This window comes from Physcomitrium patens, chromosome 3 (genome assembly GCF_059467195.1).
Source record: "Physcomitrium patens ecotype Gransden chromosome 3, ASM5946719v1, whole genome shotgun sequence".
NCBI classification, from domain to species: Eukaryota; Viridiplantae; Streptophyta; class Bryopsida; order Funariales; family Funariaceae; genus Physcomitrium; species Physcomitrium patens.
Genome location: NC_143412.1, coordinates 7,240,663 through 7,263,432, shown reverse-complemented (window position 1 = coordinate 7,263,432; position 22,770 = coordinate 7,240,663). Strand labels below are relative to the sequence as shown.

General features: G+C 42.7%; 5 protein-coding genes across 7 annotated transcripts; 3 read left to right on the top strand and 2 right to left on the bottom strand.

Annotated features, from left to right (window-relative positions):
• Nucleotides 1-537: 537 nt before the first annotated feature.
• On the bottom strand, nt 538-2,493 carry LOC112280715 (uncharacterized). The gene is made up of 2 exons (XM_024516538.3): nt 2,009-2,493; nt 538-1,718 (listed from the first exon to the last, which is right to left on the bottom strand). Exons 1-2 carry the CDS (start codon nt 2,347-2,349, stop codon nt 902-904), a joined length of 1,158 nt encoding a protein of 385 aa, XP_024372306.1. The 5' UTR covers nt 2,350-2,493; the 3' UTR covers nt 538-901.
• A 1,468-nt stretch (nt 2,494-3,961) lies between these two features.
• On the top strand, nt 3,962-5,994 carry LOC112280130 (flavin mononucleotide hydrolase 1, chloroplatic). The gene is made up of 5 exons (XM_024515222.3): nt 3,962-4,473; nt 4,690-4,817; nt 4,942-5,127; nt 5,327-5,414; nt 5,611-5,994. The coding sequence occupies exons 1-5, from the start codon at nt 3,977-3,979 to the stop codon at nt 5,714-5,716; spliced, it is 1,005 nt and encodes a 334-aa protein (XP_024370990.2). The 5' UTR covers nt 3,962-3,976; the 3' UTR covers nt 5,717-5,994.
• A 502-nt stretch (nt 5,995-6,496) lies between these two features.
• LOC112280129 (uncharacterized) lies at nt 6,497-9,665 on the bottom strand. Its single transcript, XM_024515220.3, has 4 exons — nt 9,224-9,665; nt 8,608-8,734; nt 8,315-8,482; nt 6,497-8,189 (listed from the first exon to the last, which is right to left on the bottom strand). Exons 1-4 carry the CDS (start codon nt 9,409-9,411, stop codon nt 6,651-6,653), a joined length of 2,022 nt encoding a protein of 673 aa, XP_024370988.1. The 5' UTR covers nt 9,412-9,665; the 3' UTR covers nt 6,497-6,650.
• A 2,158-nt stretch (nt 9,666-11,823) lies between these two features.
• On the top strand, nt 11,824-17,377 carry LOC112279918 (transcription factor MYC3). Of its 2 annotated transcripts, none has more exons than XM_024514680.3 (8): nt 11,824-12,153; nt 13,037-13,264; nt 13,427-13,523; nt 14,002-14,016; nt 14,211-14,267; nt 14,948-15,988; nt 16,245-16,667; nt 16,790-17,377. In XM_024514680.3, the coding sequence occupies exons 1-8, from the start codon at nt 11,894-11,896 to the stop codon at nt 16,925-16,927; spliced, it is 2,259 nt and encodes a 752-aa protein (XP_024370448.1). In that variant the 5' UTR covers nt 11,824-11,893; the 3' UTR covers nt 16,928-17,377. The 2 variants fall into 2 exon arrangements, with proteins under 2 accessions (XP_024370448.1, XP_073388741.1); XM_073532640.2 differs by lacking the exon at nt 11,824-12,153 and adding an exon at nt 12,697-12,860.
• A 661-nt stretch (nt 17,378-18,038) lies between these two features.
• LOC112279921 (actin-interacting protein 1-2) lies at nt 18,039-22,166 on the top strand. 2 transcript variants are annotated; one of them, XM_024514683.3, is made up of 6 exons: nt 18,039-19,138; nt 19,462-19,623; nt 19,772-19,958; nt 20,203-20,631; nt 20,898-21,305; nt 21,684-22,166. In XM_024514683.3, the coding sequence occupies exons 1-6, from the start codon at nt 18,747-18,749 to the stop codon at nt 21,933-21,935; spliced, it is 1,830 nt and encodes a 609-aa protein (XP_024370451.1). In that variant the 5' UTR covers nt 18,039-18,746; the 3' UTR covers nt 21,936-22,166. The 2 variants fall into 2 exon arrangements, with proteins under 2 accessions (XP_024370451.1, XP_090104761.1); XM_090248635.1 differs by having other exon boundaries at nt 18,288-19,274.
• The last annotated feature ends 604 nt before the right edge of the window (nt 22,167-22,770 follow it).

Genomic DNA, 22,770 nt, shown 5'->3' with positions numbered 1-22,770 from the left:
GAAAATCAACACACATTATTCACCCAGCAATGTTGAAACAGGTTTTAAATACTACGTAGCAAATAGCTTATACACAGAAAACCCAACAATGAATTCTTTATTTGCATATGTGTATGTCTGTGCGTATATACATACATAGACACTTACTAAGTTAGAAAGGAATCAAATGTGAGTTCATGATTGTTTTAAAAGGCCAAACCCAAGCTCTCCATTTCTACAATACCTTTAAAACTTCAGATGAATTCAATCTACCAGGCAATTTTACAGTACTTACCTCAGTCGGTGGTATGTTACATCCTCTCTCAACTGATCAATGGGCCGTCTGCCGAACCAAGTGGATTCAACGTTCAACGAAACAGAGCAACTTAAGGATTTAAAAAGAACGAGAAGAATTCTTCACACCACCTACGGACGAGCATTCACTTAACCCAAGAAGTCATGATCCTACGCTGGGCCAATATTTGAACCTGAGAGACACTACAAGCTCTCATTTTGCGGAATTCAGGAGGACGGCAAGAGAAGTCACGATAACAGCAGTTAATGCAGGAGACCGTATATCGATTATAGAGAACTGGACTTCAATTCGACACAAGGTGCTGAAACAATATACAAGTTTTCAGGCCGAAGCGTCTCAAGAAGAATGCCAAGCTGATGCAGCTGAACACACAAATTTGATCACCCTGACCTGCGATTCATCCTAATCTGACCGGATGCTAACATTGTCTTTACCTGCTTTACAGATGACCTTGTGTGCGCTGAACTGTCTTTCTAAATCTTGTAAAAGAAGCAGGAAGCACTGAATAACTCCAGTCTTGATATTTTATGTGAAACAAACAGTAATTCCCTTCATGGGTAAAATGCACAACAGTGGTCAGAGGAACCCATGTACGTAAGGGGGGGTCTAGTGCTCCCTCTTCTCCTTCTTCTCCCTCGACTCTTTTCTCCTCCCATGTCCCTTGTCGTCTTCGTGTTCCCTTCTTTCCCTCGACTCTTGTCTCTTCACGTATTGCTCCTTGTTTTCTGTCTCTCTCTTTTCTCTGGGCTCTTTTCTCCTCTCATGTCGTTCGCTGTCTTCATGCTCCCTCATCTCTCTCGACTCTTTTCTCCTTTCATATCGTTCATCGTCTTCGTGATCCCTCATCTCTCTTGATTCTTTCTTCCTGTCCTGTCGTTCCGTGTCTTCTTCATGCTCCCTCCTCTCTCTCGACTCATTCTTCTTCACATGTTTCTCCTCATTTTCTGCTTCCCTCTTCTCCTTCAAGTCTTTTGCCCTTACATGTCGTTCATCGTCTTCATGCTCCTTCCCCTCTCTCAATTTCATTTTGTTATGATGGCGCTCCTGTTCTTCCTGCTCCCTCTTCTCCCTTGCCTCCTTTCTCTTCTGACGTAGCTCCTCTTCTTCCTGCTCTCTTCGAGCCTTGCGCTCACGTTTTCTCTGCCTATGTTCTTCCTCCTCTTGCTCTCGTTGCCTTAGCTTTTCTTGGCGGCGCAGCTCTTTCTTCTGTCGCTTTTCTTCCTCCTCAATGGCAGCCAGCTTCGCACGCCTCTCTCGATCTTTTTCTTCCCGTGCCATTATTCGCTCCTGCTTTTTCTGTTCTTGCAAATCTCGATCAAAAGCCTCACCCTCCTTAACCTCCTTCAACCCTAGAGCATCTCTCATTGTTTCCAATTGCTTCTCTTTTTGCGCAGCGATGTGATGGCTTTGCGTTGAGTTCACTCTGGACACACAGATGCAACGTTAAACACACCAATATTTGCCTAATTGGTAAGTTACTTAGAAATAGATGCAGCGAAGTCTAAACTACGCATTTATCGTAGAGAGCATGCTGTACAATGTCCACAAGTAAAGCAATTCATGCTCAGAGCAATACTAAGCAACATGATGTTCCTAATGTCAGACTAGAAGAACTTCCCCAACTTGTCAATTACAAGAAGAAGCTCCCAAGGACGTAGCAACTTCCAACACAAAAACCTACACCAACATCGAAAATTAGGGAATAGGAAATACTTAGAATCGGCCCCGGCAGGCGCATCATCGCCATCCTCTGCATCCGCGGCCTCCAAACGCTTGCGCAAAGCTTCCACGCGCTCCAACACTTCCTCGTCGGGGTAACCCTGATCCACCAGCTGGTCCTCCAGCTCCATCAGCTTGAGCTCGATGCGCCTCTTGCGATCATGCTCCAAAATGTCCTTGTTCGCTTTGCGCAACACTCCGCCTGCACCCTGACCATTCTGAAACTCCTTCACCTCCGACCGCACGGGGCGCGACTTCACGAAGAACTTATTCGTTTGAATGTAGCCATTGGTACCGGATCCTCGCGGCGTCGACAACCCAATCCCATTATACATTGTGAAAAATTGCACTAATTCTGTACGCACGCACAAAACTTCGACGACGAAACCCCCTCCTCTTCCTCTTCTTATTCCTCCTCCTCCTCCTCCTGAATCAAAAGCAAGCAAAGAGTCCAGCTATGGCAGAAACCCTAAAATGCAGCACCCAACAAACCCTGTCAGGAGAGCACGCAGATAGACGGTGGTGGGTGGGGTCTTCGAAATGGGTCTTCGAAACGGGTCTTGGTGATGGGCGACTTCATGCCCTGCGACTTCGCGGGGGTCTTGGACTCAAACCCCTCCTCAAGAAGAACAACAAAAACTCGACGGTGGAATTGGCGCTCCAGCTTCTTTCTTTCTTTTTATGTTTATGTCATTTATTTCTTCTTAATTATTCTTTGTATCATTTACTTACCTAAATTTTCATGTGTTAATAAATTATAACGTGGTTCAAAATAAATATTCTCTAGATTTAGTGAACTTTTGTCATTATTCATATTCTTGTTCATTGCATTTCACTGTAAAGCTCAAAACTTTGATGGTGTGTTTTATTTTTTTATTTTTTATTTATTTGTTGGAAATTTATTTCGAGTTATTATTACTCACAAATCTTTATTTTATTTTTTAATTATTTTAGTGATAATACAATAAATATATATATATATATATATACAATTACAACTCAATAGATTGTTATTCAAGCCACCATACATTGGATCTCCATCATTTGGTTTGTATTAACATCTTTCATTGAATCAATTAAGCAACTTCCTAGTAGAATTATATTTGTCAAATTATTTTTTTATTAAAAGATTTACTCTTTACTTGATATGTACCTTGCACATTGTACAAAATTCAACAAATTTTATTGATTAATGTCAATACAAGAAAACACATGTTTTGCTACCCTGCTTTAGAGATGACACACATTACATTGACAGATGTTTATGATCTATATAAATTCTACATCTCATGTTGATTTTATGTAGACTGAATCTATTTATTCATTTTCAAAAGCATTCATCAAATTGCATCCATAGTTAATTATTACCACAAGAATGAAAAAATTTGTTTAATTTTATTATCAGCAAACTTTGCCCGGCACTTTATTTTACTATCACAACTTCAAAATTTTAATTGTGTAAATCAGCTCTTAAGCATATCTCTACTTCACATATGTATATAAATATGTATAGGGGAATGTAAAATAGACCCATGCTTTTATTAAATAGTCCCATACTTGATGAAGAAAATGGCAATCATGATGAATGTGATTGGTTTTTATTGGTTGCAGATCCAATAGTGGAGAAATGAATCTAGAGGTTATTTTTATTTTTCATGATGGGTGAATCTATTTAATAAAAACTTGGATCTATTTAACATTCCCCTATATATATATATATATATATATATTTGGTGTGTGTTTTTGAACTTTGTTGATAATATGATTTTTTCCTGAAAGGAGAGTAGATTCTTGACCATAGCAATGAAAGAATTTAAAAGAATTTAGTTTTAGTTTTCGAATTACCGTGTGGTTATAAAGTATTATGCACCAATAATTTACAACATAATTTACGAGGAGCTCCAGCTCAGCTCGTCCACGTCAGATCTCAAGTCCACATCAGATGAGGAAGAGTCGAAGGCGATGACGATTGCACCGACAAGTATTGGAGTGGCGGAGAGCTCTCGGCGACCACCGCCCTCCTGCGATCCCGAATTCAATCGGAATGGAAATGGATCAGCTCAGGCTGCAACTCTACAATTGAGCAGATTACGTGCGGAATTGGATTTTGGGTACGCATCGTTCATGACGATGCTTTTGTTGCCCGCAGTCTCATCCAATGCGGCATCCCTCAAGCTGGCTGTGTCTTCACCGTTGCTGCGCAACCTAGTTTGGTATGAAATTGCGGGCATTTGTAATCGTAGGGTGGAGCCGGGGTGGGGCAGAAAGAATAGGTCGTCGCCAGTTCGGAGGATGGCCGCCGCCGCTGCTGCTGTTGACGGTAGTTCGGCGTCAACTGGATTGCGAGAGATGGAAAGGGCGGCGACCATGTCGAAGCCGAAGGTGCCCGTGCTGCTGCTTGATGTGATGGGCACCCTCGTCCGGGATCCATTCTATGAGGACATTCCTGCTTTTTTCGGGTAACGGGTCTGTTCGTTTCTCCTAATGTGCAATTTGGTTGCGTGTTGCGAGGGTGATGAGTCGGAATTTGGGCACTGTTAGCATGGGTTTCAGTCAGCGAACTAAGACTTTATGCCAAGGATATGGGCTGGTGCAATTTTCGAAGTGGGTCACGAGACAATGAGAATGTCCGAATAGACCCACCAAGACGCTAAGCCGTCTTGTGAACTGTGCAGAATGACTATGAAGGAGTTGCTAGCTGAGAAACACCCCACTTGTTGGATAGAGTTTGAAATGGGCCAATTGACTGAGGATGAGGTAATTAAGAAGTTCTTTGCCGATGGACGAGATTTCGACATTCAGGGTGGGTTCCTTGCCATTCTTCCAAACAGTGTGTCAGAGTTTAGTGAACTTTTTTTTATTCCCGAATTTGAAGCAAAATTTAGAGTTCTGATTCTGAAATGCTGATATCACCGTGTGGATGGTAGGGTTGAAGGAGTGTATGACAAAGGGATACACTTATTTAGAAGGAGTGGAAGAACTATTGCAACGACTGCTCTCCGCCGGGTACACCATGCATGCCTTCTCCAATTACCCTTGCTGGTACAGTATGATTGAAAACACGCTCCAGCTCTCGCAATATATGCCTTGGACATTCGTTTCCTGTCACATGGGTACTATATCTATAACCCTAACAATCATTTTTTGGTATCGGATCCACATTAGCGTTTTTAAATAATGGGCACACTTGGATTCTGTGGATATTAGACTGGAGGACGTTAACTTCTTTTTCCAATGAACGTCTCCATATTTTTTCGCTTCAGAAGTTGCCTGTGTTGAACTATGATTTTCTTGTATCGCTCCTGTCTGCAGGATTGAGGAAACCTGACTTAGAGATATATCTCGAGGCTGCTCGTCGGTTGAAGCTCGACCCATCGGACTGTGTTTTCGTTGATGACAGGTGATAGATTGAGGCTTGTCGGCCTGGAATTTGTGTTTTGTTTTGTTTTGTTTTGTTTTTGTTTTGTTTTGTTTTGTTTTTGTTTTTTTGTTTTGTTTTGTTTTTTTTTTTTTTTTGTTTCCTCCTGTTTTATCTTCTGAATCATGTCCTAAGACATTGTGATGGGAGAAAGCTGATAGCAGTTAAATCCATGCAGAGCTAAGAATGTGGAAGCTGCGATGGCAGTTGGGATGAAGGGAATCGTATTTCGGAACGCTAAACAGTTAGAAGAAGAGCTTGCTGCCCAAGGATGTTGCTTGTGAACTATGTAATCATCTGCACTGGTGGAAGATACTATGCTCGGCTGTTTGGTCCGCGATGGCAAAATTGAAATTTAGACGTCAATTCTTATGTCGATGCAATTGCACCATCTTGACAGGATTTATTTATGAGAAGTAAATGGGTTATATGCAACTGAGGAAATTTTAGGCTTCAAGTAGATCGAAAATTCTTTGAAGTGGGTCATTCCATTATAAAATCAATGTCGTTGAGCCTTTTTCAGTTGGAAAGAATGTAAATATTCTCTAATTGTGTTGGGAAACCATTGTTCAGAAAACCTTGTGATGTTTTGTTCATTGATCTTTGCGATTTGTATATAAACACATGCGACTCGTGGTTCCGACCGTTTAAAAGGTTTTGTCGTGAAATTGTTTCGGGACATTCTAGATCACTACTGATCATCATGATTCATGTATTGCAACAGATTTAAAATTTTCTATGAAGCTAAAATATGTGCATAAAAATCCAGAAAGACTTATTCCCATTTCCAGAAACCTTCATAACACACATTTGACAAAATCAGCTATACACAACCAGTTGGCAGGCGGAGCACAGAACAAAAGAGACTTCACACGCCTGGGCATCGACAGGACAGGATAAGTCACATGTCAATCGTTAGATCTGATAAACACATCCACCAACTGCAGAATCTACATCGACAGAAGCCTACATCCACCAAACCTCTCACCAAAATAGCATATCTTGTCAAGAAGCAAACAATATACGAAATCTGCTAAAAGTCCAAAAGTAGCTAATGAAAGATATTGAGAAAAGGAATCTTTCACCGACGCTGCATGAAAGCGGATTTAAGTACAATATTCCGTAGGGCGGGCAGCCCTGCCACAACCAAGTACTGTAATGTAAATTGCATGGGACAAATAATGTGCCACAATGAGAAATCTCACTATATCCATTTGTTCACCTTCTGAAAGCATTTCTCTCGTTTTCTGCACTTGACCTCTCAATAAAGTGTGCCCGCCTTTTTACACTCTTTTCGATTGCGGAAGCACTCACTCCCTCTGATCCAAACATACTTTTCTGCGTATCAGCTATGAATTGCTCATTCGACTTGTCATTTATTGTACGCTTAATTTCGACAGCATCTGCGTCTGCAGCACGTTTCAAACGTTGCCACCTCTGCTCCTCATGAATATCAGCATTAACTTGCATCTCCCGCAATCGTGCAGCCCTCTCTGCATCCGACAGTTGCCCAGGCTTGGGAGGTCTTCCTCTACTCGCTGGCTTTGAGAGAACGTTTTCACTATTTATGTCCTTCCTTCCGACTACCTGATCTTCAACAACCAGCCTTTTCTCTATCGCATCTAATTTAGTGTTTCTCAAATCATCTACAGAGCCATTACTTGGGGACTTGATTTTCCTTTCTGGTTCCTTAGTGTACGGAAGCTTGGTGTCTCTATCTTCGTACCTTTTTGACCTTTGATCACTAAGATGGAGTTCCTTGTATCTTTCATCACCTTTAGAAGGAGCCTTAGAATCAAATTCACCTCTTCTTAATCCACTCTGACCGTAATCCCTCCTGTGAACAGGACTGCTGCTTGGACTCCTGGATGGGCTCCTGTGTGAAACTCTCTTCCTTTTAACATGATCTCGATCTTCGGGCCCTTTCAGCCTTCCGTCACTGTCCCTGTGTTCCAAATACCTACCTTCGCCCGAGTAAGGACCCCTAGAAGCGAAATTATCTCTCCTCGATCTATCTAGGTCGTAATCCCTTTGTGTAGATTTTCTGCTCGGACTTCTAGATAAGCTCCTAGATTGAACTCGCTTACCCTTTCCATAATCACGATCTTCAGACCCTTTCTGTCTCTGATCACTGTCCTTGTACTCCCCATACCTACCTTCGCGCGTGTAAGAATCTCTGGAATTAAAATCGCCTCTACTCGATCTACCCGGGTCACGGTCTTTTCGAAGAGGAACCCTCCTAACAGGACTTCTGCTTCGACTTCTGGATGGGCTCCTAGATGGAACCCTCTTCCTCTTTTCGTAATCACGATCTCTAGACCCGTTAAACCTCTGCTCACGATCTCTGCGAACAGGACTTCTCTGAACAGCCGCACTCCGAGTAAGGCTTCTGCTGGGACTCCTCGACGGGTCTCTCGTTCTCTTTTCAAATTCTTGGTCTTCAGACCCTTTCGACTTCCGGTCACTAATCAATTTCCTTGGGCTTTGGCGACGATCATTTCGAACGGGACTGCTGGTCGGACTCCTGGATACGCTTCTGGATAGAACACGGGCCCTACTTGTATGACCACCATCAGCATCAGCATCAGCATCCGAACCATGCCCAAGCTTCCTACCTTTTCGAGGATCGTCTGAATCAGAGGAGTCTTCACTGCTGCTTCTGTGCTGCTTTTTCCGTTTCTTCTTTTCTCTGCGCTCCAGCTTAGCCTCTTTACGTTTCTTTTTCTTCTCTTCCTTCAGCTTTTTCTTCAACTCGGCCTACAGATTCAACATAATTAGAACAACTCCTTCTACTTGACCACAACCCGTATCCTAGAACACGTTCTTACAAGTTAAATAAGTCACGCACAGAACATCATCCTTGGCATTGAAAGTACACTTACAGCTTTTTTAATCTGCGCCATCTTGACTGGATTGCTCTTTATCTTGGCAATTGCTTCTTGCTCACGTTGCCTAATCGCGAAAAGGGGATCTGAGTGCAGCTTCCTCCACGAATCATTTGCTGAGGCAGGTTTTTCTTCAACAAATAATGCGCCGGGTTTAGCTGCAACCTGCAGTAATTCACATTTGTGAAGATAAATATCAAATTAAACTCTTCTCAACAGACCAATGAAAATTACGTTGCAAGCACAATTTCCTGCAAATAGTTGAAGGATTCAGGGTTATAAGCTCTCACCTGTCCAACATTACTTTCAGGTTGTACAGCTTCTTCCACAGGTTTTCCTAGCAAATATTCATCTGCTTGAGCAACCTTTCCAACCTGAAGACCAGAATCATACAAAAACTCCAGCCGCTCCTGCTTTCTGCAATCCCAAAACCCTCAACAATTCAGCATGAATGCCATCTACAGTTAGCCGATTCCCGTGAAAACATAAGAGACTGCCGAAAAGCAATGTGTCCCGCATCCATCATGCCGATACTTAAAGCCCGCAGCTATCCTCAAAATTGAATAAGCATAAAATAAGCCTACCAAATACGTTAACCCAAAATCCTCCAAAAGCTGACGGTACTGTATCCTGCTCCAAAATTGGTCTCGGAAAAGAAAAGAAAAGAAAAGAAAAAAAGAAAAACGAAAACCCTAATAGCAACAGATCTGAAGAACACAATATCTTTGACGCATAAAATTCGAACCTGTTCATATCCAAACAAAAATCCTAAGCTCATACTTCCAGAATGAGAAACAAAAACTGCAGAATCAAACGCGGGGAAGCAACATCTCCAACTCTTTCACAAAAACCGCCCAGATGAACATTAAGCAACCAAAACTCGTTAAAAGGTCAGGAATCACGTACGGGACCAAGCCGGCTTGCTCTTGCATGAGACGAAACTCCGACTTCTCACGCTCATCCTGAATCTGCTTGCGGAGCTCCTCGAGTTTCTTCTGCTCGTTCTCATGCTTCTGCTCTGCCTTCCACACCGTTTCGATATTCCTTAAACTCCCCGTGTGCCATCCTTTCTTATTCAAAAACTTGAGCGCCATCTCTCAAACAAACTAGCCAATCAAAACAATCGACGACACCCTTCAAACCCTCCCAAACCCTCAAAACCCCAACCCTCCTCGGTCCGTCCAGACACAATTTCTTTCTTCCTATTCCCCACAAAAATAATCCTACAACGAGGTGCTGTCCGTTCTAATTCCAATTCCAGGGGGGGTGCGGCATAAACATCGCCATCGCAGACTGATCCACACCACCAGCCACACCACGTTTCTTCGCAACTAACAGCGAAGCCTCGGCAACTCAACGTCGTCGACTCTCGGCAAGGCCTTCAGAACCACCTCGTTCCTGGAAACTGCGACCGCGTGATTGCCGCCAGTGTGAACAGATACTGATTGAAACTGGTTCCATGGTTCCACTGCCATGACATTCTGAAGCCCTCTGTAACCGTTTCGTGGCCCAGTTCAACGCGTTCGCAAGGTGAGCACGCCTGTTCCGGGCAGAACAAGCCTCCGAGACCGAACTTAGTGGGAGGTATAGTAGAACCTTGCTATTTATCTAACTCATGTATTCTATGAGTTGTATGACATTAGCAACATTAAATGACCTTTTTGGCGCGATGAAGTATGTATAAATTAATGGGTACTTTTATCTATCAAAACATCATATTTGAGAATTTAACATGGGTTCCATGAGGTGATTTAGTTAATTATATTTAATTTACGGGATATAAATGTGAATATATATAATGTGCATCAATTTATATATATATATATATATATATTCATTTACTTGACTTCCAGGACACTGTAACATGTTTTCGAACCAGTCTAAACGTAAAGCTTCAATTGGTTTGAATCAAACGCAGTGAACGAATCACCAGAAGGAACATTAAAATTACTGGAAAAATAACACACAACCAGTAATTGAATTTGTTTTCGGGAAATAGATGATATCACATCTTATTCTATCTGATATAAAAAAATCAAAAGTTATTCTATAATGTTGTTTAAGCATTTCTTTAAATGAATTCGTGCAAGTTTATTGTGACATTCCTTTACTGTGACATTCAACTACACTAACCGAGAGTTATTTAAAATTACTCCATCACCTTCGAGTAGCTTACAACTGAGGCGATTTCTGAGGACGACATGGCTTTCGATATAGCTCTCAGTAATTATTATTATTATTATTATTATTATTTAATTTTCAAGTTTAATGATGATAGTAGGATACTTTTGACTTATGTGCATGCCTGCATACCAAAAGCCACTTCAAAAAAAAAACTTATAAAAATAATATATATATATATATATATAAAATTTCATGAAACACATAGGCTCATTGTTTATTGCATTCTCTAAGCAGTTTAGTGGACACTGGGGCAGCAGATTCCAGAAGTTAGTCCAAAAGCAAAAGTAACAGAGGAAAAAAAAAAATAAAAAAAAAGAAAAAGTAACGATTCCAAAGTTACGTAAGTGGTCCTGGCACCCACCACGTGCCCTGCCAATCCATGTACGAACGAACGAACCGACGGACGGACGGACGAACGGACGGACGAAAAACAAACGAACCGACGAACAGAAGCGATGGCAGGAGGATGGATGTACGCCCCTGCTTCCACACACTGTCCCACGTTGGCATGCAAGGGCTTGTGGCTCCCATACGTGTGTGAATTTAACGACAGATACGCGGAAGAGTACGTACGTAAGTACGTAAACTCGTCGTGGAGATGGGATACGAATACATATAGGGGAGGCAGGGCAGGGCAGGGCTAGTGGGAGGTTTGAGGCCAGAAGGGCGAAAGGGCCCTTCTGCTCAGTTTCGCACGCCACATGCGACTCTCCATTGCTATTCCAGCCCAACCCAGCCTAGCCCGGCCCACTCCACTCCACTAGCAGTGACAGACAGATCACGTTTGACTCGACGCTCAAGCCCGAATCTCTCGATGTGGTCCGTCGCGCGAGAGGGCCGTGCCATCCGCTGCCTACTTGCCTCCCATTTGCGCTTCGTCGCGGTGCAAATGATGGTGGTTTGAGTTCGATCTCGAGGTTTTTGTCACCGTTTTGCGGTTGGAGTGTGTGTGTGTGTGTGTGTGTTTCGCCGAAGCTGAGGGGCGTGGTTGGTATCTGTTCGGCGGCCATGTGGTGGTGGGGTGCGGAGACGTCACGGTTGGGTTGGCGAGTGTCGTTAATTCCTTGACTTGGTAGCACTTTTGTAAAGGGAGAGGTTGGATGAGGGTCGTATGGCGGCGGCGGGAGCTTGATCTGGTGATTTCTTGGAGGCAGGGGTGCGATTACTTGGGTTGTGGTGGAATTGGACACATTTTTTATGAGATAGGTTGGTTTGGAGTGTGACGGGGTGGAAGAGTTATGGATGGGAGTCTGGTGTGACACAACGGTGGCAGAGATGGGATGAGGAAAGTGTGAGGGTTGGAGCGGGTCTCTCTCTCTCTCTCTCTCTCTCTTTTTTTTTTTTTTTTTTTTTTTTTTTTTTGTAGTTAAGGTGCATGCTTTCTTTCAGTGTATGGTAATGATGATGGAAACTCAAGTGCCGAGCTTCTGGGACGCCGGGGACTCGGCCATGATCGAGGCGTTCATGGGACCGGCTTATGGAATCCCAAGTAGTTATGAGGTACAGGATGATTTGGCAAGCACAACCGAGAAGGGGCTGGAACTGAGTGAGACTGTGCTGCTTAGGAGGTTGCACACACTGGTTGAGGAGACCTCATCAAATTGGACTTATGGAATCTTCTGGCAGCTCTCAAGGTCACCATCTGGAGAGCTGTAAGTCAAGACAGGATCTGATTTATTTATTTATTTATATGTATATTTGTATTTATTTTCCTTCCCCACACAGCACTATGTGACGCGCGCATACCTGGGTATTGTATGCCTCCTGGGCTCTAAGATTGAGCAGATTAGTTTCCAAGTCCTAAGTTTCACCGAACTTGAAGAGCTCCCTCACGAACTCATCAGCATATACCTTTTGCCCCCACTTTGGCTTCCGACGCTCTTGTGTTTATTGTATCATTCGTAATGAACTGAAGCTAGAAGTCCATCAGAGGTAGAAGCTCTGTTGGCGCCTTTTGCGTATTATACTGCATATCCACCCATGAACTCTTCCCTTTCATACATCCTGGGGCCTTTCAGGAATGGATTCCGTATCTTTCATGTACTGGGATCTTGCGTTAATGGGTATCGTTCAGGGAGATCGGCGTCGGAAGGCCGAGTGCTGGGATCCTGGTTCTATCTCCGTCCGATACTTTTTTTTTTCCTGTCCACATTCAGATAACATTTGAATTTACTATTGTATTTTGAAGAAAACCCCTTCCCTGGAATGGCCAAACCAGAGTCTGTCGACGCAGGAAATGGTCAATTCTGGCCTGTTGCACACCAGAATGCCACTCCTTAAAGACATACCGAAACATATGATAGTTATGACGTATGCCTGTTGTTTTACCGACAGAGTATCCATCGAAATATGTTTGCAGGTCTGGGTTCTTGAACCTGAAACAACAATATGAATGATAGGAATTCCTCCTTTCTTCAAACTTGGTTTTGATGGGTTGACGATGGGTTATTTCTAAATTATACATCACTTTAGTACCATATTTTGTATTTAATTTACGTGGGGAGAGTGTTAATGTGATAGTGTTGGCTGTTGCAGGATGTTGGGGTGGGGTGATGGGTACTTCAAGGGGCCGAAAGAGAATGAAATTTCTGAGAAGCGTATAGATCAGGGAGGTAGTGAAGAGGACCAGCAACTGAGACGGAAAGTGTTGAGAGAACTGCAGTCTCTCGTGAGCAATACTGAAGAGGACGTTAGTGATTATGTAACAGATACAGAATGGTTCTACCTTGTCTCTATGTCGCACTCATTTGCGTATGGTGTGGGGTAGGACATTAAACCTATTTACTCTTTTTTCTAATTATTTGGTTACAATAACAGGGCTTCTCAGTTGAGTTAATAATTTTCCACGACGCTAGACTTTATTATTTGAAGATGGTTTTGTTTCAACTCTCTTATTGCAGGCATGGTAATGTATTTTTGATGCAGGACTCCGGGCCAAGCACTGGCAACTGAAAGTCCTGTGTGGCTTACTGAGGCAAACAAGGCCCCCAATCATATTTGTACACGAGCTCATTTAGCCAAGGTATACCTTTACTGCTCTCTTTATTGGTGGATTGTGTGGAGTTGTAGTAGCTTAGGAAAGTCACTTCTAGGTGTCATTTTTTAATAACTCGTTCCAGGATTTATGAATAATGACAACATCTTTGCATGCACCAGCTGCACTATTTTGTGAAAACATAGTTTGAACTCATTCATCCTTAGCTGTTCTGGGATACCTTTTTGCGGATGTCTACGTCGAACCCGTCCACCTGTTTGTCACAGTTTGTAGTCAAACTACAGTCCCAGTGTCTTTCTTCTCCGTCTGTCTGTGTGTTCCACTATTAGTAATTTCTGTAGGATTTAAACTTCTAGGCTGCTATGATCATACCAGAATATACTTTTACACGGAAGCCTACAAATTTCTTGAGCGATTGACTTAAAAAAAAAGCACGAGAAGTTTTGAACTGACTATGTTCTGGTTGGTGACATTGTTTTCTCTCATGGCGCTTCACCGAATGCAGATGGCTGGTATCCAGGTATTGACAGGACCCTAGCATTGTTTGTTCTAGACTTGTGATGTGAGACATGTTAGTTTTTTTGACATCACTGCTGAAGGTTTGATAGTGGAATTTATCTTCAAATGCATCCTGCCACTGATGACGAGACTATGAACAGTTTTCTGGAGCGATTCTAGTCAGATTCTAATTCATTATTTTTCTTCCGTCTGCAGACAATCGTCTGTGTTCCTACAAGAACTGGGGTTGTTGAGCTTGGATCTACGGATTTGGTGAGTTCAACTGAACTGAAATTCTACTTATCTTTGGGCTCCACAATATATCCATTAAAATATAGTTTGGTTTCCAACCCATCATTACCCCTGGCTGAAAATTTTGTACTATTGGATGCTATTTCAATACAAGGTGAAATCTATTCACTGATTTAGAATGCTTGGGATGGGATAAGAATGCGTTCAAGTTCAGTTTGTCCCGATTGGTAGTAGCGTATGTTTTGCTGTCACATAGTTGATAAACCTATAATTAATCAAATTTTACGATTATTTGAAGGATAGAATTTGTTTGATTGTGTTATCGGAGCTTCAGAATAAAGTGTAGATTGTCTTGTAATTTACACAGGTTTCTCAACGTTGAAATATGCCAAGGCCATATCTTCAGTAGATGAAACGGCGAGGTAGAACTTTGTAGATAGTATTGGGAAAATTAGAAATGCCGTCTATCTTGCTTAAATATACTCTCACATGTTAGTCTAAATATTTCATTTTGCCGTTGACTGCAGTTCTGCAAGCCCTGTAGTAGCTCTATCCAAGTTCAAAAACGAGCGTTATAAAATTCCTAGGAAGCTCCCGCATGAAATATCTCTGGGTCCATGTTTAGTATTAGGCTGTTTCTTGGAATTTTCGTTTTTACCCTTGGAGCCCGTTAACATGTCGATCTTTTTACTTCCTTGCAGATAAGTCAAAACATGGACGTTGTTCACCATATAAAGATGGTATTTGATGAACCATTTTGGGGAGCAAATCGAAGTCAAGTTATGGCTCAATCCTTGCTTATGGACAGCGATGCGACTTTCTTCCCTCCAAGTCCAAGTATCATGTCGATGGGCACCACAAGTGCGTTTGCATCAAGCCCCAGCGTAGCTAGTAGAGGCTCTACTCTTGGTAAAGATCATGAATCACATTATAGAGGGAGGAATGTGTCAGTCGAAAAGATTGGTTCCTCAATGGCAAGCACTAGCTTTGATACTTTGGACTATATGTGGCAGCAATCAGACGAAATGCAATTTAATGATGGAGTATCAGTTGGTACTACTGAGAAGGACCAAGGACAATCACGTTTGTATTATCCTGTTTTGGGACCACCTGTTCTGGTAGAGAAACTTCCATTTTCTGCCACTAGTTTGATAAGTAGAACCAGGGCAGCAGAAGTGAAGCATTCAAGCATGCTTCAGAATGTTGAAAAGTTGGCCTCTGAAGATCAAAAGCCTTCATCACTACCACATATCAAGGTACATACTACACACTCCTACCCCGAAAAGACTGGTGCTGGGGAATTGAGCCAGGTTTTAAGTACCCCAGATCTCAGACAATCGATAGAGATGAAACTTCCAGCGCAAGTAGAAACCAGGCGTGCTCCCGGAATAACTGGGGGCGCTACGAAGCCTGTGGCTGAGAAAGCCAAACCTGTTCCTAAACCTCCTCAGCAACAACAGACGGCGATATCAGGACCTCCAGCTAGCGCAAGTGGGCGTTCAAGTTTTGATCAGTCAGAGCATGATTCCTTTCAAGAATCAGAAGCTGAGATCTCTTTCAAGGAGAGCAGCGCAGTGGAGTTCAGTTTAAATGTTGGTACAAAACCTCCTCGAAAACGGGGTCGAAAGCCAGCCAATGACAGAGAGGAGCCCTTAAGCCATGTGCAAGCGGAAAGGCAGAGAAGGGAGAAGCTCAATCAGCGATTTTATGCTTTGCGAGCTGTGGTGCCAAACGTTTCCAAAGTGAGTCTTCGTTTCTTTTACTGCATGTTATATGTACTAGATGACTGAGGCTATACATATGACTCACAACTCGTGCTCCGAATCATATTATTTGTTCGTGTGTTGAACTCTTGCTAAATTTTGCTTTGTTTTGTTTTGTTTTTGCCTTTTTTTTCTTTTTTTTTTTTTTTTTTTTTTGACGTTAATCAATTTCCAGTTTGTTGTCTTTTGACGTAAGATCTTTAAATGACTTTTGTGGTTTGGTGTTGGACATCAGATGGACAAAGCGTCGTTGTTGGGCGATGCTATTGCATACATTAATGAGCTTACGAGCAAGCTGCAATCGGCAGAGGCTCAAATCAAAGACCTGAAAGGTCATGTGGTTGGTTCGAGTGACAAATCACAAGAATCACTTTCGATTGCAAGGGGTTCTATGGATAACTCGACTATAGATGGGTTGAGCATAAGACCACAAGGGAGTGTTAACAGCACCTCGATTTCTGGAAATGCACCAAGTGGGACGAAACCTACTATTGCAGTGCACATTCTTGGGCAAGAGGCTATGATTCGTATAAACTGTTTAAAGGACTCTGTTGCCCTTCTTCAGATGATGATGGCATTGCAAGAGTTACGTTTGGAGGTTCGGCACTCAAATACCTCCACCACGCAGGACATGGTTCTACACATTGTAATTGTGAAGGTGAGACTTTATTTCGTAAGTAGCGGTTATTTTCGTCTCGAAGAACTCTTTTTGTTTTTGGTCCAGCTTCGTATGTGGAGTGGATAGTTTTAGAAGTTAAACTGTCGGCTTTTGTTTTGCAGATTGAGCCAACTGAACATTACACACAGGAGCAGCTATGTGCGATACTGGAGAGGTCATGTCAACCCTACAGCTGTTCTACCAAGGATGAAGGTCACGGGCTTTCAGAAAAGCTAGGTTCATCAAGACGATCTCAATAATCCCTTGTCTTGGATCTCACCCTTGCCGTCTATCAATGCCTGATACTATGATTAAGTTTGCCCTTGAGGGGCTTGGAACAGAAATTTTGTCCAAAGTTGCAGTTATCAATAATTTGAGTAAGTTTTTTCAAGTGCGAGATTCTCTGGCAGGCCGACCGAAAAGCCTGTTTGCATGATACGAAAGCTTCAAAATATTCAGTAGGGGAAGTGAGGCTGTTATCGGGTCCTGGTTGGATAATGTATGTACAGTATGCCGCTATTCTCAAGCACATTTCCAAACTTTACCTTTCAATGTAGAAGATACGAGTTGCAAATGTGTCCTGAGTACCTCTACCAGGCATTATATAGCTTATATTATGCAGTTCCTTTTCGAATTCATATTTGGTTTCCTTTTGAAAAAGGTCTCTGGTTGTAAATGACAAATTTATAATTGATAGCCCAGGTTGTTTAGATTTGAGCAAGGACATATATTTTGCATTTGATTGGCACTGCCCACTGTAGTGAGCACTTTTGGTGTTAAGATAGCAGCTGCGCTTGTGACTGTCGTCTCATCGACTTCACAAGAATTTGCACTGTTTTAGAGCTTTTAGAACAGACTCATAAATCGAGAAATAATCATCTACCGGAAACCTGACAACTGTCCAAGAATTTTATCGTGTTCCATCGTCAGCCCTGACCATGGCGAATCTAGGTGTTGGGGAATTTGTAATTCTCTAGAAAAGTAAAATGGATGTACGTCCAGCGATCCAACACCTTAAGGACATTTTTAGCAATGTGAACAATGGAAATAGAAATCATTTCCTAGTCATGTTAATCACCAACAATCATCAGTTAAGATTAGGGTGATATCCCCTTCAAGATTTGGCATGACACAGAGAGCTTTTTGCCGGATAAAGTAGGGTGAGGAAGATATGTATGCATGCTTGAAAGCAGGAACGCTCTTAATACTACTTTTAGATTAATTGAACCATTAATAACATACTGTTTTAAAATAGGATGAGGAACGATGATAGTGCTATGCCACATCTGTCCTCAAATTCCATCTGGGGGTGAGCTCAAGAGGTATATCCCTTGAACTATCTTTCCATCACTTGATTATCAATTACAAAACCAAACTGGTATTATTAGTTTTCGTTGCTATGGGATTTATTAGCAGAAATGTGGCAAAAGCTAACATAATTGAGAATCAAGCAAGTCCTTCGTCTCTTCCGATTACTGGTGAAAGTTGTATCACTCAACTAAAACATGAAGTGTAGATGTACACCTTGTTCTGCAGACTGCAAGTTCTATGTCCAAAGATGGCCACTCCAAAGACCTCTAAAAAGCTTCATGTTCACTTGTATCAGCCCCATGTGCACTCTGAAGCAAATCGGTTGAGTTCCAAACATACCATCGTCGGTCGGTCACAAGCAGTGATGAACTTTTCAACGCTCCTCCTGTTTGCGAATACTCAGTCGAAATCATGTTTAGCTCATCACTTACCACCTGAGCCTCTGGCCAAAATCGATTGCAACTCGTGCTGCTGATAAGATCGCTGCCAAGTTTAGGATTTAGGGTTTCCCGTGATCTTGCTGAAAAAGCTATGTCCTGCTTCTGATGCACACATACGTGTCTCGGGATCCTCCTAATCGGGAGCGTAATCGGAAGATTAACTGCGTCAAATCTGTATCTTGGTCGTGGATTCAGTGATTTAGGCCTTTGTTCGTGTGTGGGGTTTGAAGTTACTTGTGGGGTCGGAACTAATCTGAAGCAATAAGGTCGAGGGAGTGTTGGGCTTTGTGGGTATTGGTTTTGATTGTCTGGTGTTGGAGTTGGGGTGATGGCACAATTGGTGGGGACGTATGCCACCGTGCCCGGCACGGAGCGAGGGAGAGGCATTCTTGTTTCGGGGGACCCCAAGTCAGGATCAATTGTATATTGCAATGGTAGATCGGTGATTATTCGCAGCTTGAAAGATCCGTCCAAGGTGGAGGTTTATGGCGAGCATGGGTACGCTGTGACGGTGGCCAGGTTTTCTCCTAATGGCGAGTGGATCGCGTCGGGGGATGTGTCGGGGACTGTCAGGGTTTGGGCCAGGAATGAGGACCGCACCTTGAGGTTTGAGATCCGGGCTTTGTCTGGATCAGTTGATGATTTGGATTGGTCACCCGATGGTCAGCGCATTGTGGTGTGTGGCGATGGCAAGGGCTCAACGTTCGTTAAAGCATTCTTGTATGAAAACTCCTGCTCTCACTCTGGTCGTTCTCTCTTTACTCTTGGATATTCTAGTGATCGAAGCTAGTCAGTTATGTAGTGCATCTAAGACTTTTCTGCTCGAATTCCCGCAAGCGTGGAGTCTTCGGATGAGGTTCGTGCATTTTGAGACATTGGATTGCGATGGAATGTGATTAGCACGAAGCCTGTTTATTGCATAAATTGGCAAGATCATAGCTGAGGCTTTTCTTTTCACTTGAACAAAAACTATATGTCTTTCACAATCCCGTGGTCGTGTTATTTATTGCACTCAAGAGTAGAGATGAATATGTTGCTTGCAGGTGGGATTCCGGATCGACTGTTGGGGAATTCGATGGGCATTCTAAACGGGTCTTGAGCTGTGCTTTCAAGCCGACTCGTCCGTTTCGCATCGTAACTTGTGGAGAAGACTTTCTCGTGAATTTTTACGAAGGCCCTCCGTTTCGGTTTAAGGCATCGAACAGGCATGTGCAACTTGAACGAGGAAGAGAGAGCAAGAGATTTTTCGCACAACTTACTCTTTGGCAGCTCATGATAGTCGAGACAACGTAGGATGTAGTTCGAGATTGTTTTTGTATTTGCCAATGCTAAGATTCTTGATTGGATTTGCAGAGGTCACAGCAACTTCGTAAACTGTATCAGGTTCTCTCCTGATGGTAGTAAATTTCTATCAGTTGGCTCGGACAAGAACGGATTTCTTTTCAATGGAAAAACCGGTGAAAAGATCGGAGAACTTTCCTCTGAGAATGGTCATAGTGGTAGTATTTATGCAGCTAGCTGGAGTCCCAATGGGAAGCAGGTTGAAACTAAACCATTTGATGCTGATTTAGTCTATTGTGGCTAAAATTTGTGATATTCTCAATAGATTGTTTCCTGACTTCGCACAGGGCTCTAATGTAACTAGAGCTGGATGCTGGCAAAAGTTAGGTTTAGTAGAGGCACTCCGGCTGTATTTATTATATTAAAAATATCAGTAAGTTGTGAAAGTCTACTTTCTAAAACTTTGGACATGTGTCTAATGTCTGGAGGCAAAATGTGATCAGGTGCTTACAGTCTCAGCCGACAAAACTGCTAAGATTTGGGATATTTCGGAAGAAGGCTCTGGAAAGGTATACACAACATTTTCTTTCTCTGATGTCGGTGGAACCGAAGACATGCAAGTGGGTTGTCTCTGGATGGGTGACTACCTCATTACAATATCTTTGGGTGGAGTGATTAGCTATCTTTCTGTTTCCGATCCAAGCACGCCTTTAAGGTCGATTTCCGGACACTTGAGGAGCATTACAGCTCTCACAGTTGCAAAAGAGGGAGACACTACAATGCTTTACTCGAGCAGTTTCGATGGCGTTGTTATTAAGTGGAAGGTAGGATCAGGATACCATGGGCGCCTGCAAAAAAACGGGGCTCAAAATCCTGCTGCTTTCATGACTGTTCAAGGGAGCGACCTAATTACTACTGGATTAGACAACAAGGTCTATGTCTTACCTTTCTTCGACTTCGCCGTTTTCATCAATTCGTAATGTGCCTAAGATTACGTACGAGGAAGCTGAACAGCCAAGTCCAATTTGTGGTTCTTTACGTGCCAAATTTCCCATTATTATTATTATTATTATTATTATTATTTTTTCTCAAGCAATGTGAGAGGTGGTTATCTCGAGCTTAGAGATTGTTATCTTCGTTGTTTCATCATGTTATACTTCCAGCAGCTGAGCAGATCCTAATATGGTGGTGTATCCAGTTTCGGCGTGTTCCGTTACCAGGTGACGCGTACACAGAGGCGGAAACTGTGGACCTTGGGTTGCTGCCACGAGATTTGGATGTGGCATCCAAATGCCCTGAGTTAGCGATAGTGCCCGTAGAGAAGTCAGTAATTCTCTTACGTCAAGGTGCAATTGTATCATCAATTGATGTCGACTATTCTGCAACAGCCGCTGCACTATCCCCACATGGTGAAGAAGCAGTGGTAGGAGGTCAAAATGGGAAGCTCTATGTGTATTCTGTGAAGGGTGACACGTTAACTCAAGGGGTAGTTCTAGAGAAGCATCGAGGGGAGATTTCATCTGTCCGGTACTCTCCAGACGGGACTATGATCGCATCTGGGGACCTAAACAGGGAAGCTGTGGTTTGGGACCGCATTACTTGGGAGGTAAGTTCTCACACCCCTTGACTTATTCCTTGCCCAGGTCGTCAATCCCTCGAAAGGAAAGGCACAATATTTTTAGGTGCTATACTCATGCACCCCCTGGTAACGCAGTGCTGAGTTGGAAGTATCTGGAAAGGATATGCACGCAATTTCTTTTACGATTGTCAAGTAGGGTTTTTCACTTGTGAGATTCTGGCAACGTTTGATTTTTCACTCTCTCGTTTCTCATCAGTTTAAGGTTATTGAAAATTCGCCATCCAAAGGTATTTTGGTTATCCTATTTGAGGATTATAGACATGTTGTGTAGACAAAAGTTATGCATCTGCCAGGAGTATTCTGCTTTTTAGAGAATTACAATTATCATTCCTCGGGTACTTGCAGGTGAAGGTGAAGAACATGCTCTATCATACTGCTCGAGTCAATGCTGTGGCGTGGTCTCCTGATAGCTCCAAAGTTGCTACAACATCAGTTGATGGTTGCATCTATGTCTACGACGTCACTAAGCCGGCCTCTGCTCGCACGGCCATTAGAAATGCGCACTTAGGAGGCGCTTCAGCTCTTGTGTTCGTAGACTCTGGAACATTAGCTAGCGGTGGAGACGATGCGTGTGTCCGTCTGTGGACTGTCGTTTAAATATTTTTGTTCATACATTCATGAGCGTCAGAGGGACTCATTCTTTGAGGTGCATTTTTAAGATTTTCTGATAAGGAAGGTCTTTAGAAGTAACTCTATCAAAGGATCTCCTCGAACATGTATTGTACATTTTTAGATTGATGATTGTGGTGAACGAGGTTGTTTTGGTTGACAGCATCATTTGAATACAACTCTCGTCTATTACCAGGTGAATCAGCCTATTGACAATTATTTTCTCGTGTTTTGTCTAAAGTAAACATGATTAGAATTGAGGACTAATTTGAAGGGGACAATTTGCTTAACCTGTTTTGATTTGAAATGAAACGGACGAGTGAACATTTTTAACACTGATGTAGCAGTTAGTATCTCACACTTCATTGCTCATACGTAATATTCCTGGGCTGGTAGGGTGGTTTTTGTGTCTTATACTGATCCCTTGCACTCAAAGTTGTGTGGACACACAGAGGAAATAAGCGCTTTGAATGCTAAGATATCCTTGTAGGATAAATTTCTTAATTGTGCTCGTCATTTCTAGATTTAGGACAGCCACACTGCCGATCAGGCTTCCTTAAGATGTAAACTCTTTGATTCTTGAATACTCAATGTTTCACCCTTTCAAGGCAGTGGCACAACCACTCAAGTCCCGACTTTCCGTTGGCATGCACTCTCTCAAGCACCAATCATGAAGCTTCTGCCCATGCGAATATTGGTAAAAATTTCATTCAAAAGCTGGAATTCATCCGCTACGCTTTCCCGTGAGCTAGCCTTCCTAAGAGTAATGGGCAGCGCCCGAAACATGCGAAGCGCCGACACTCCAATGAAACGAGACTAAAAG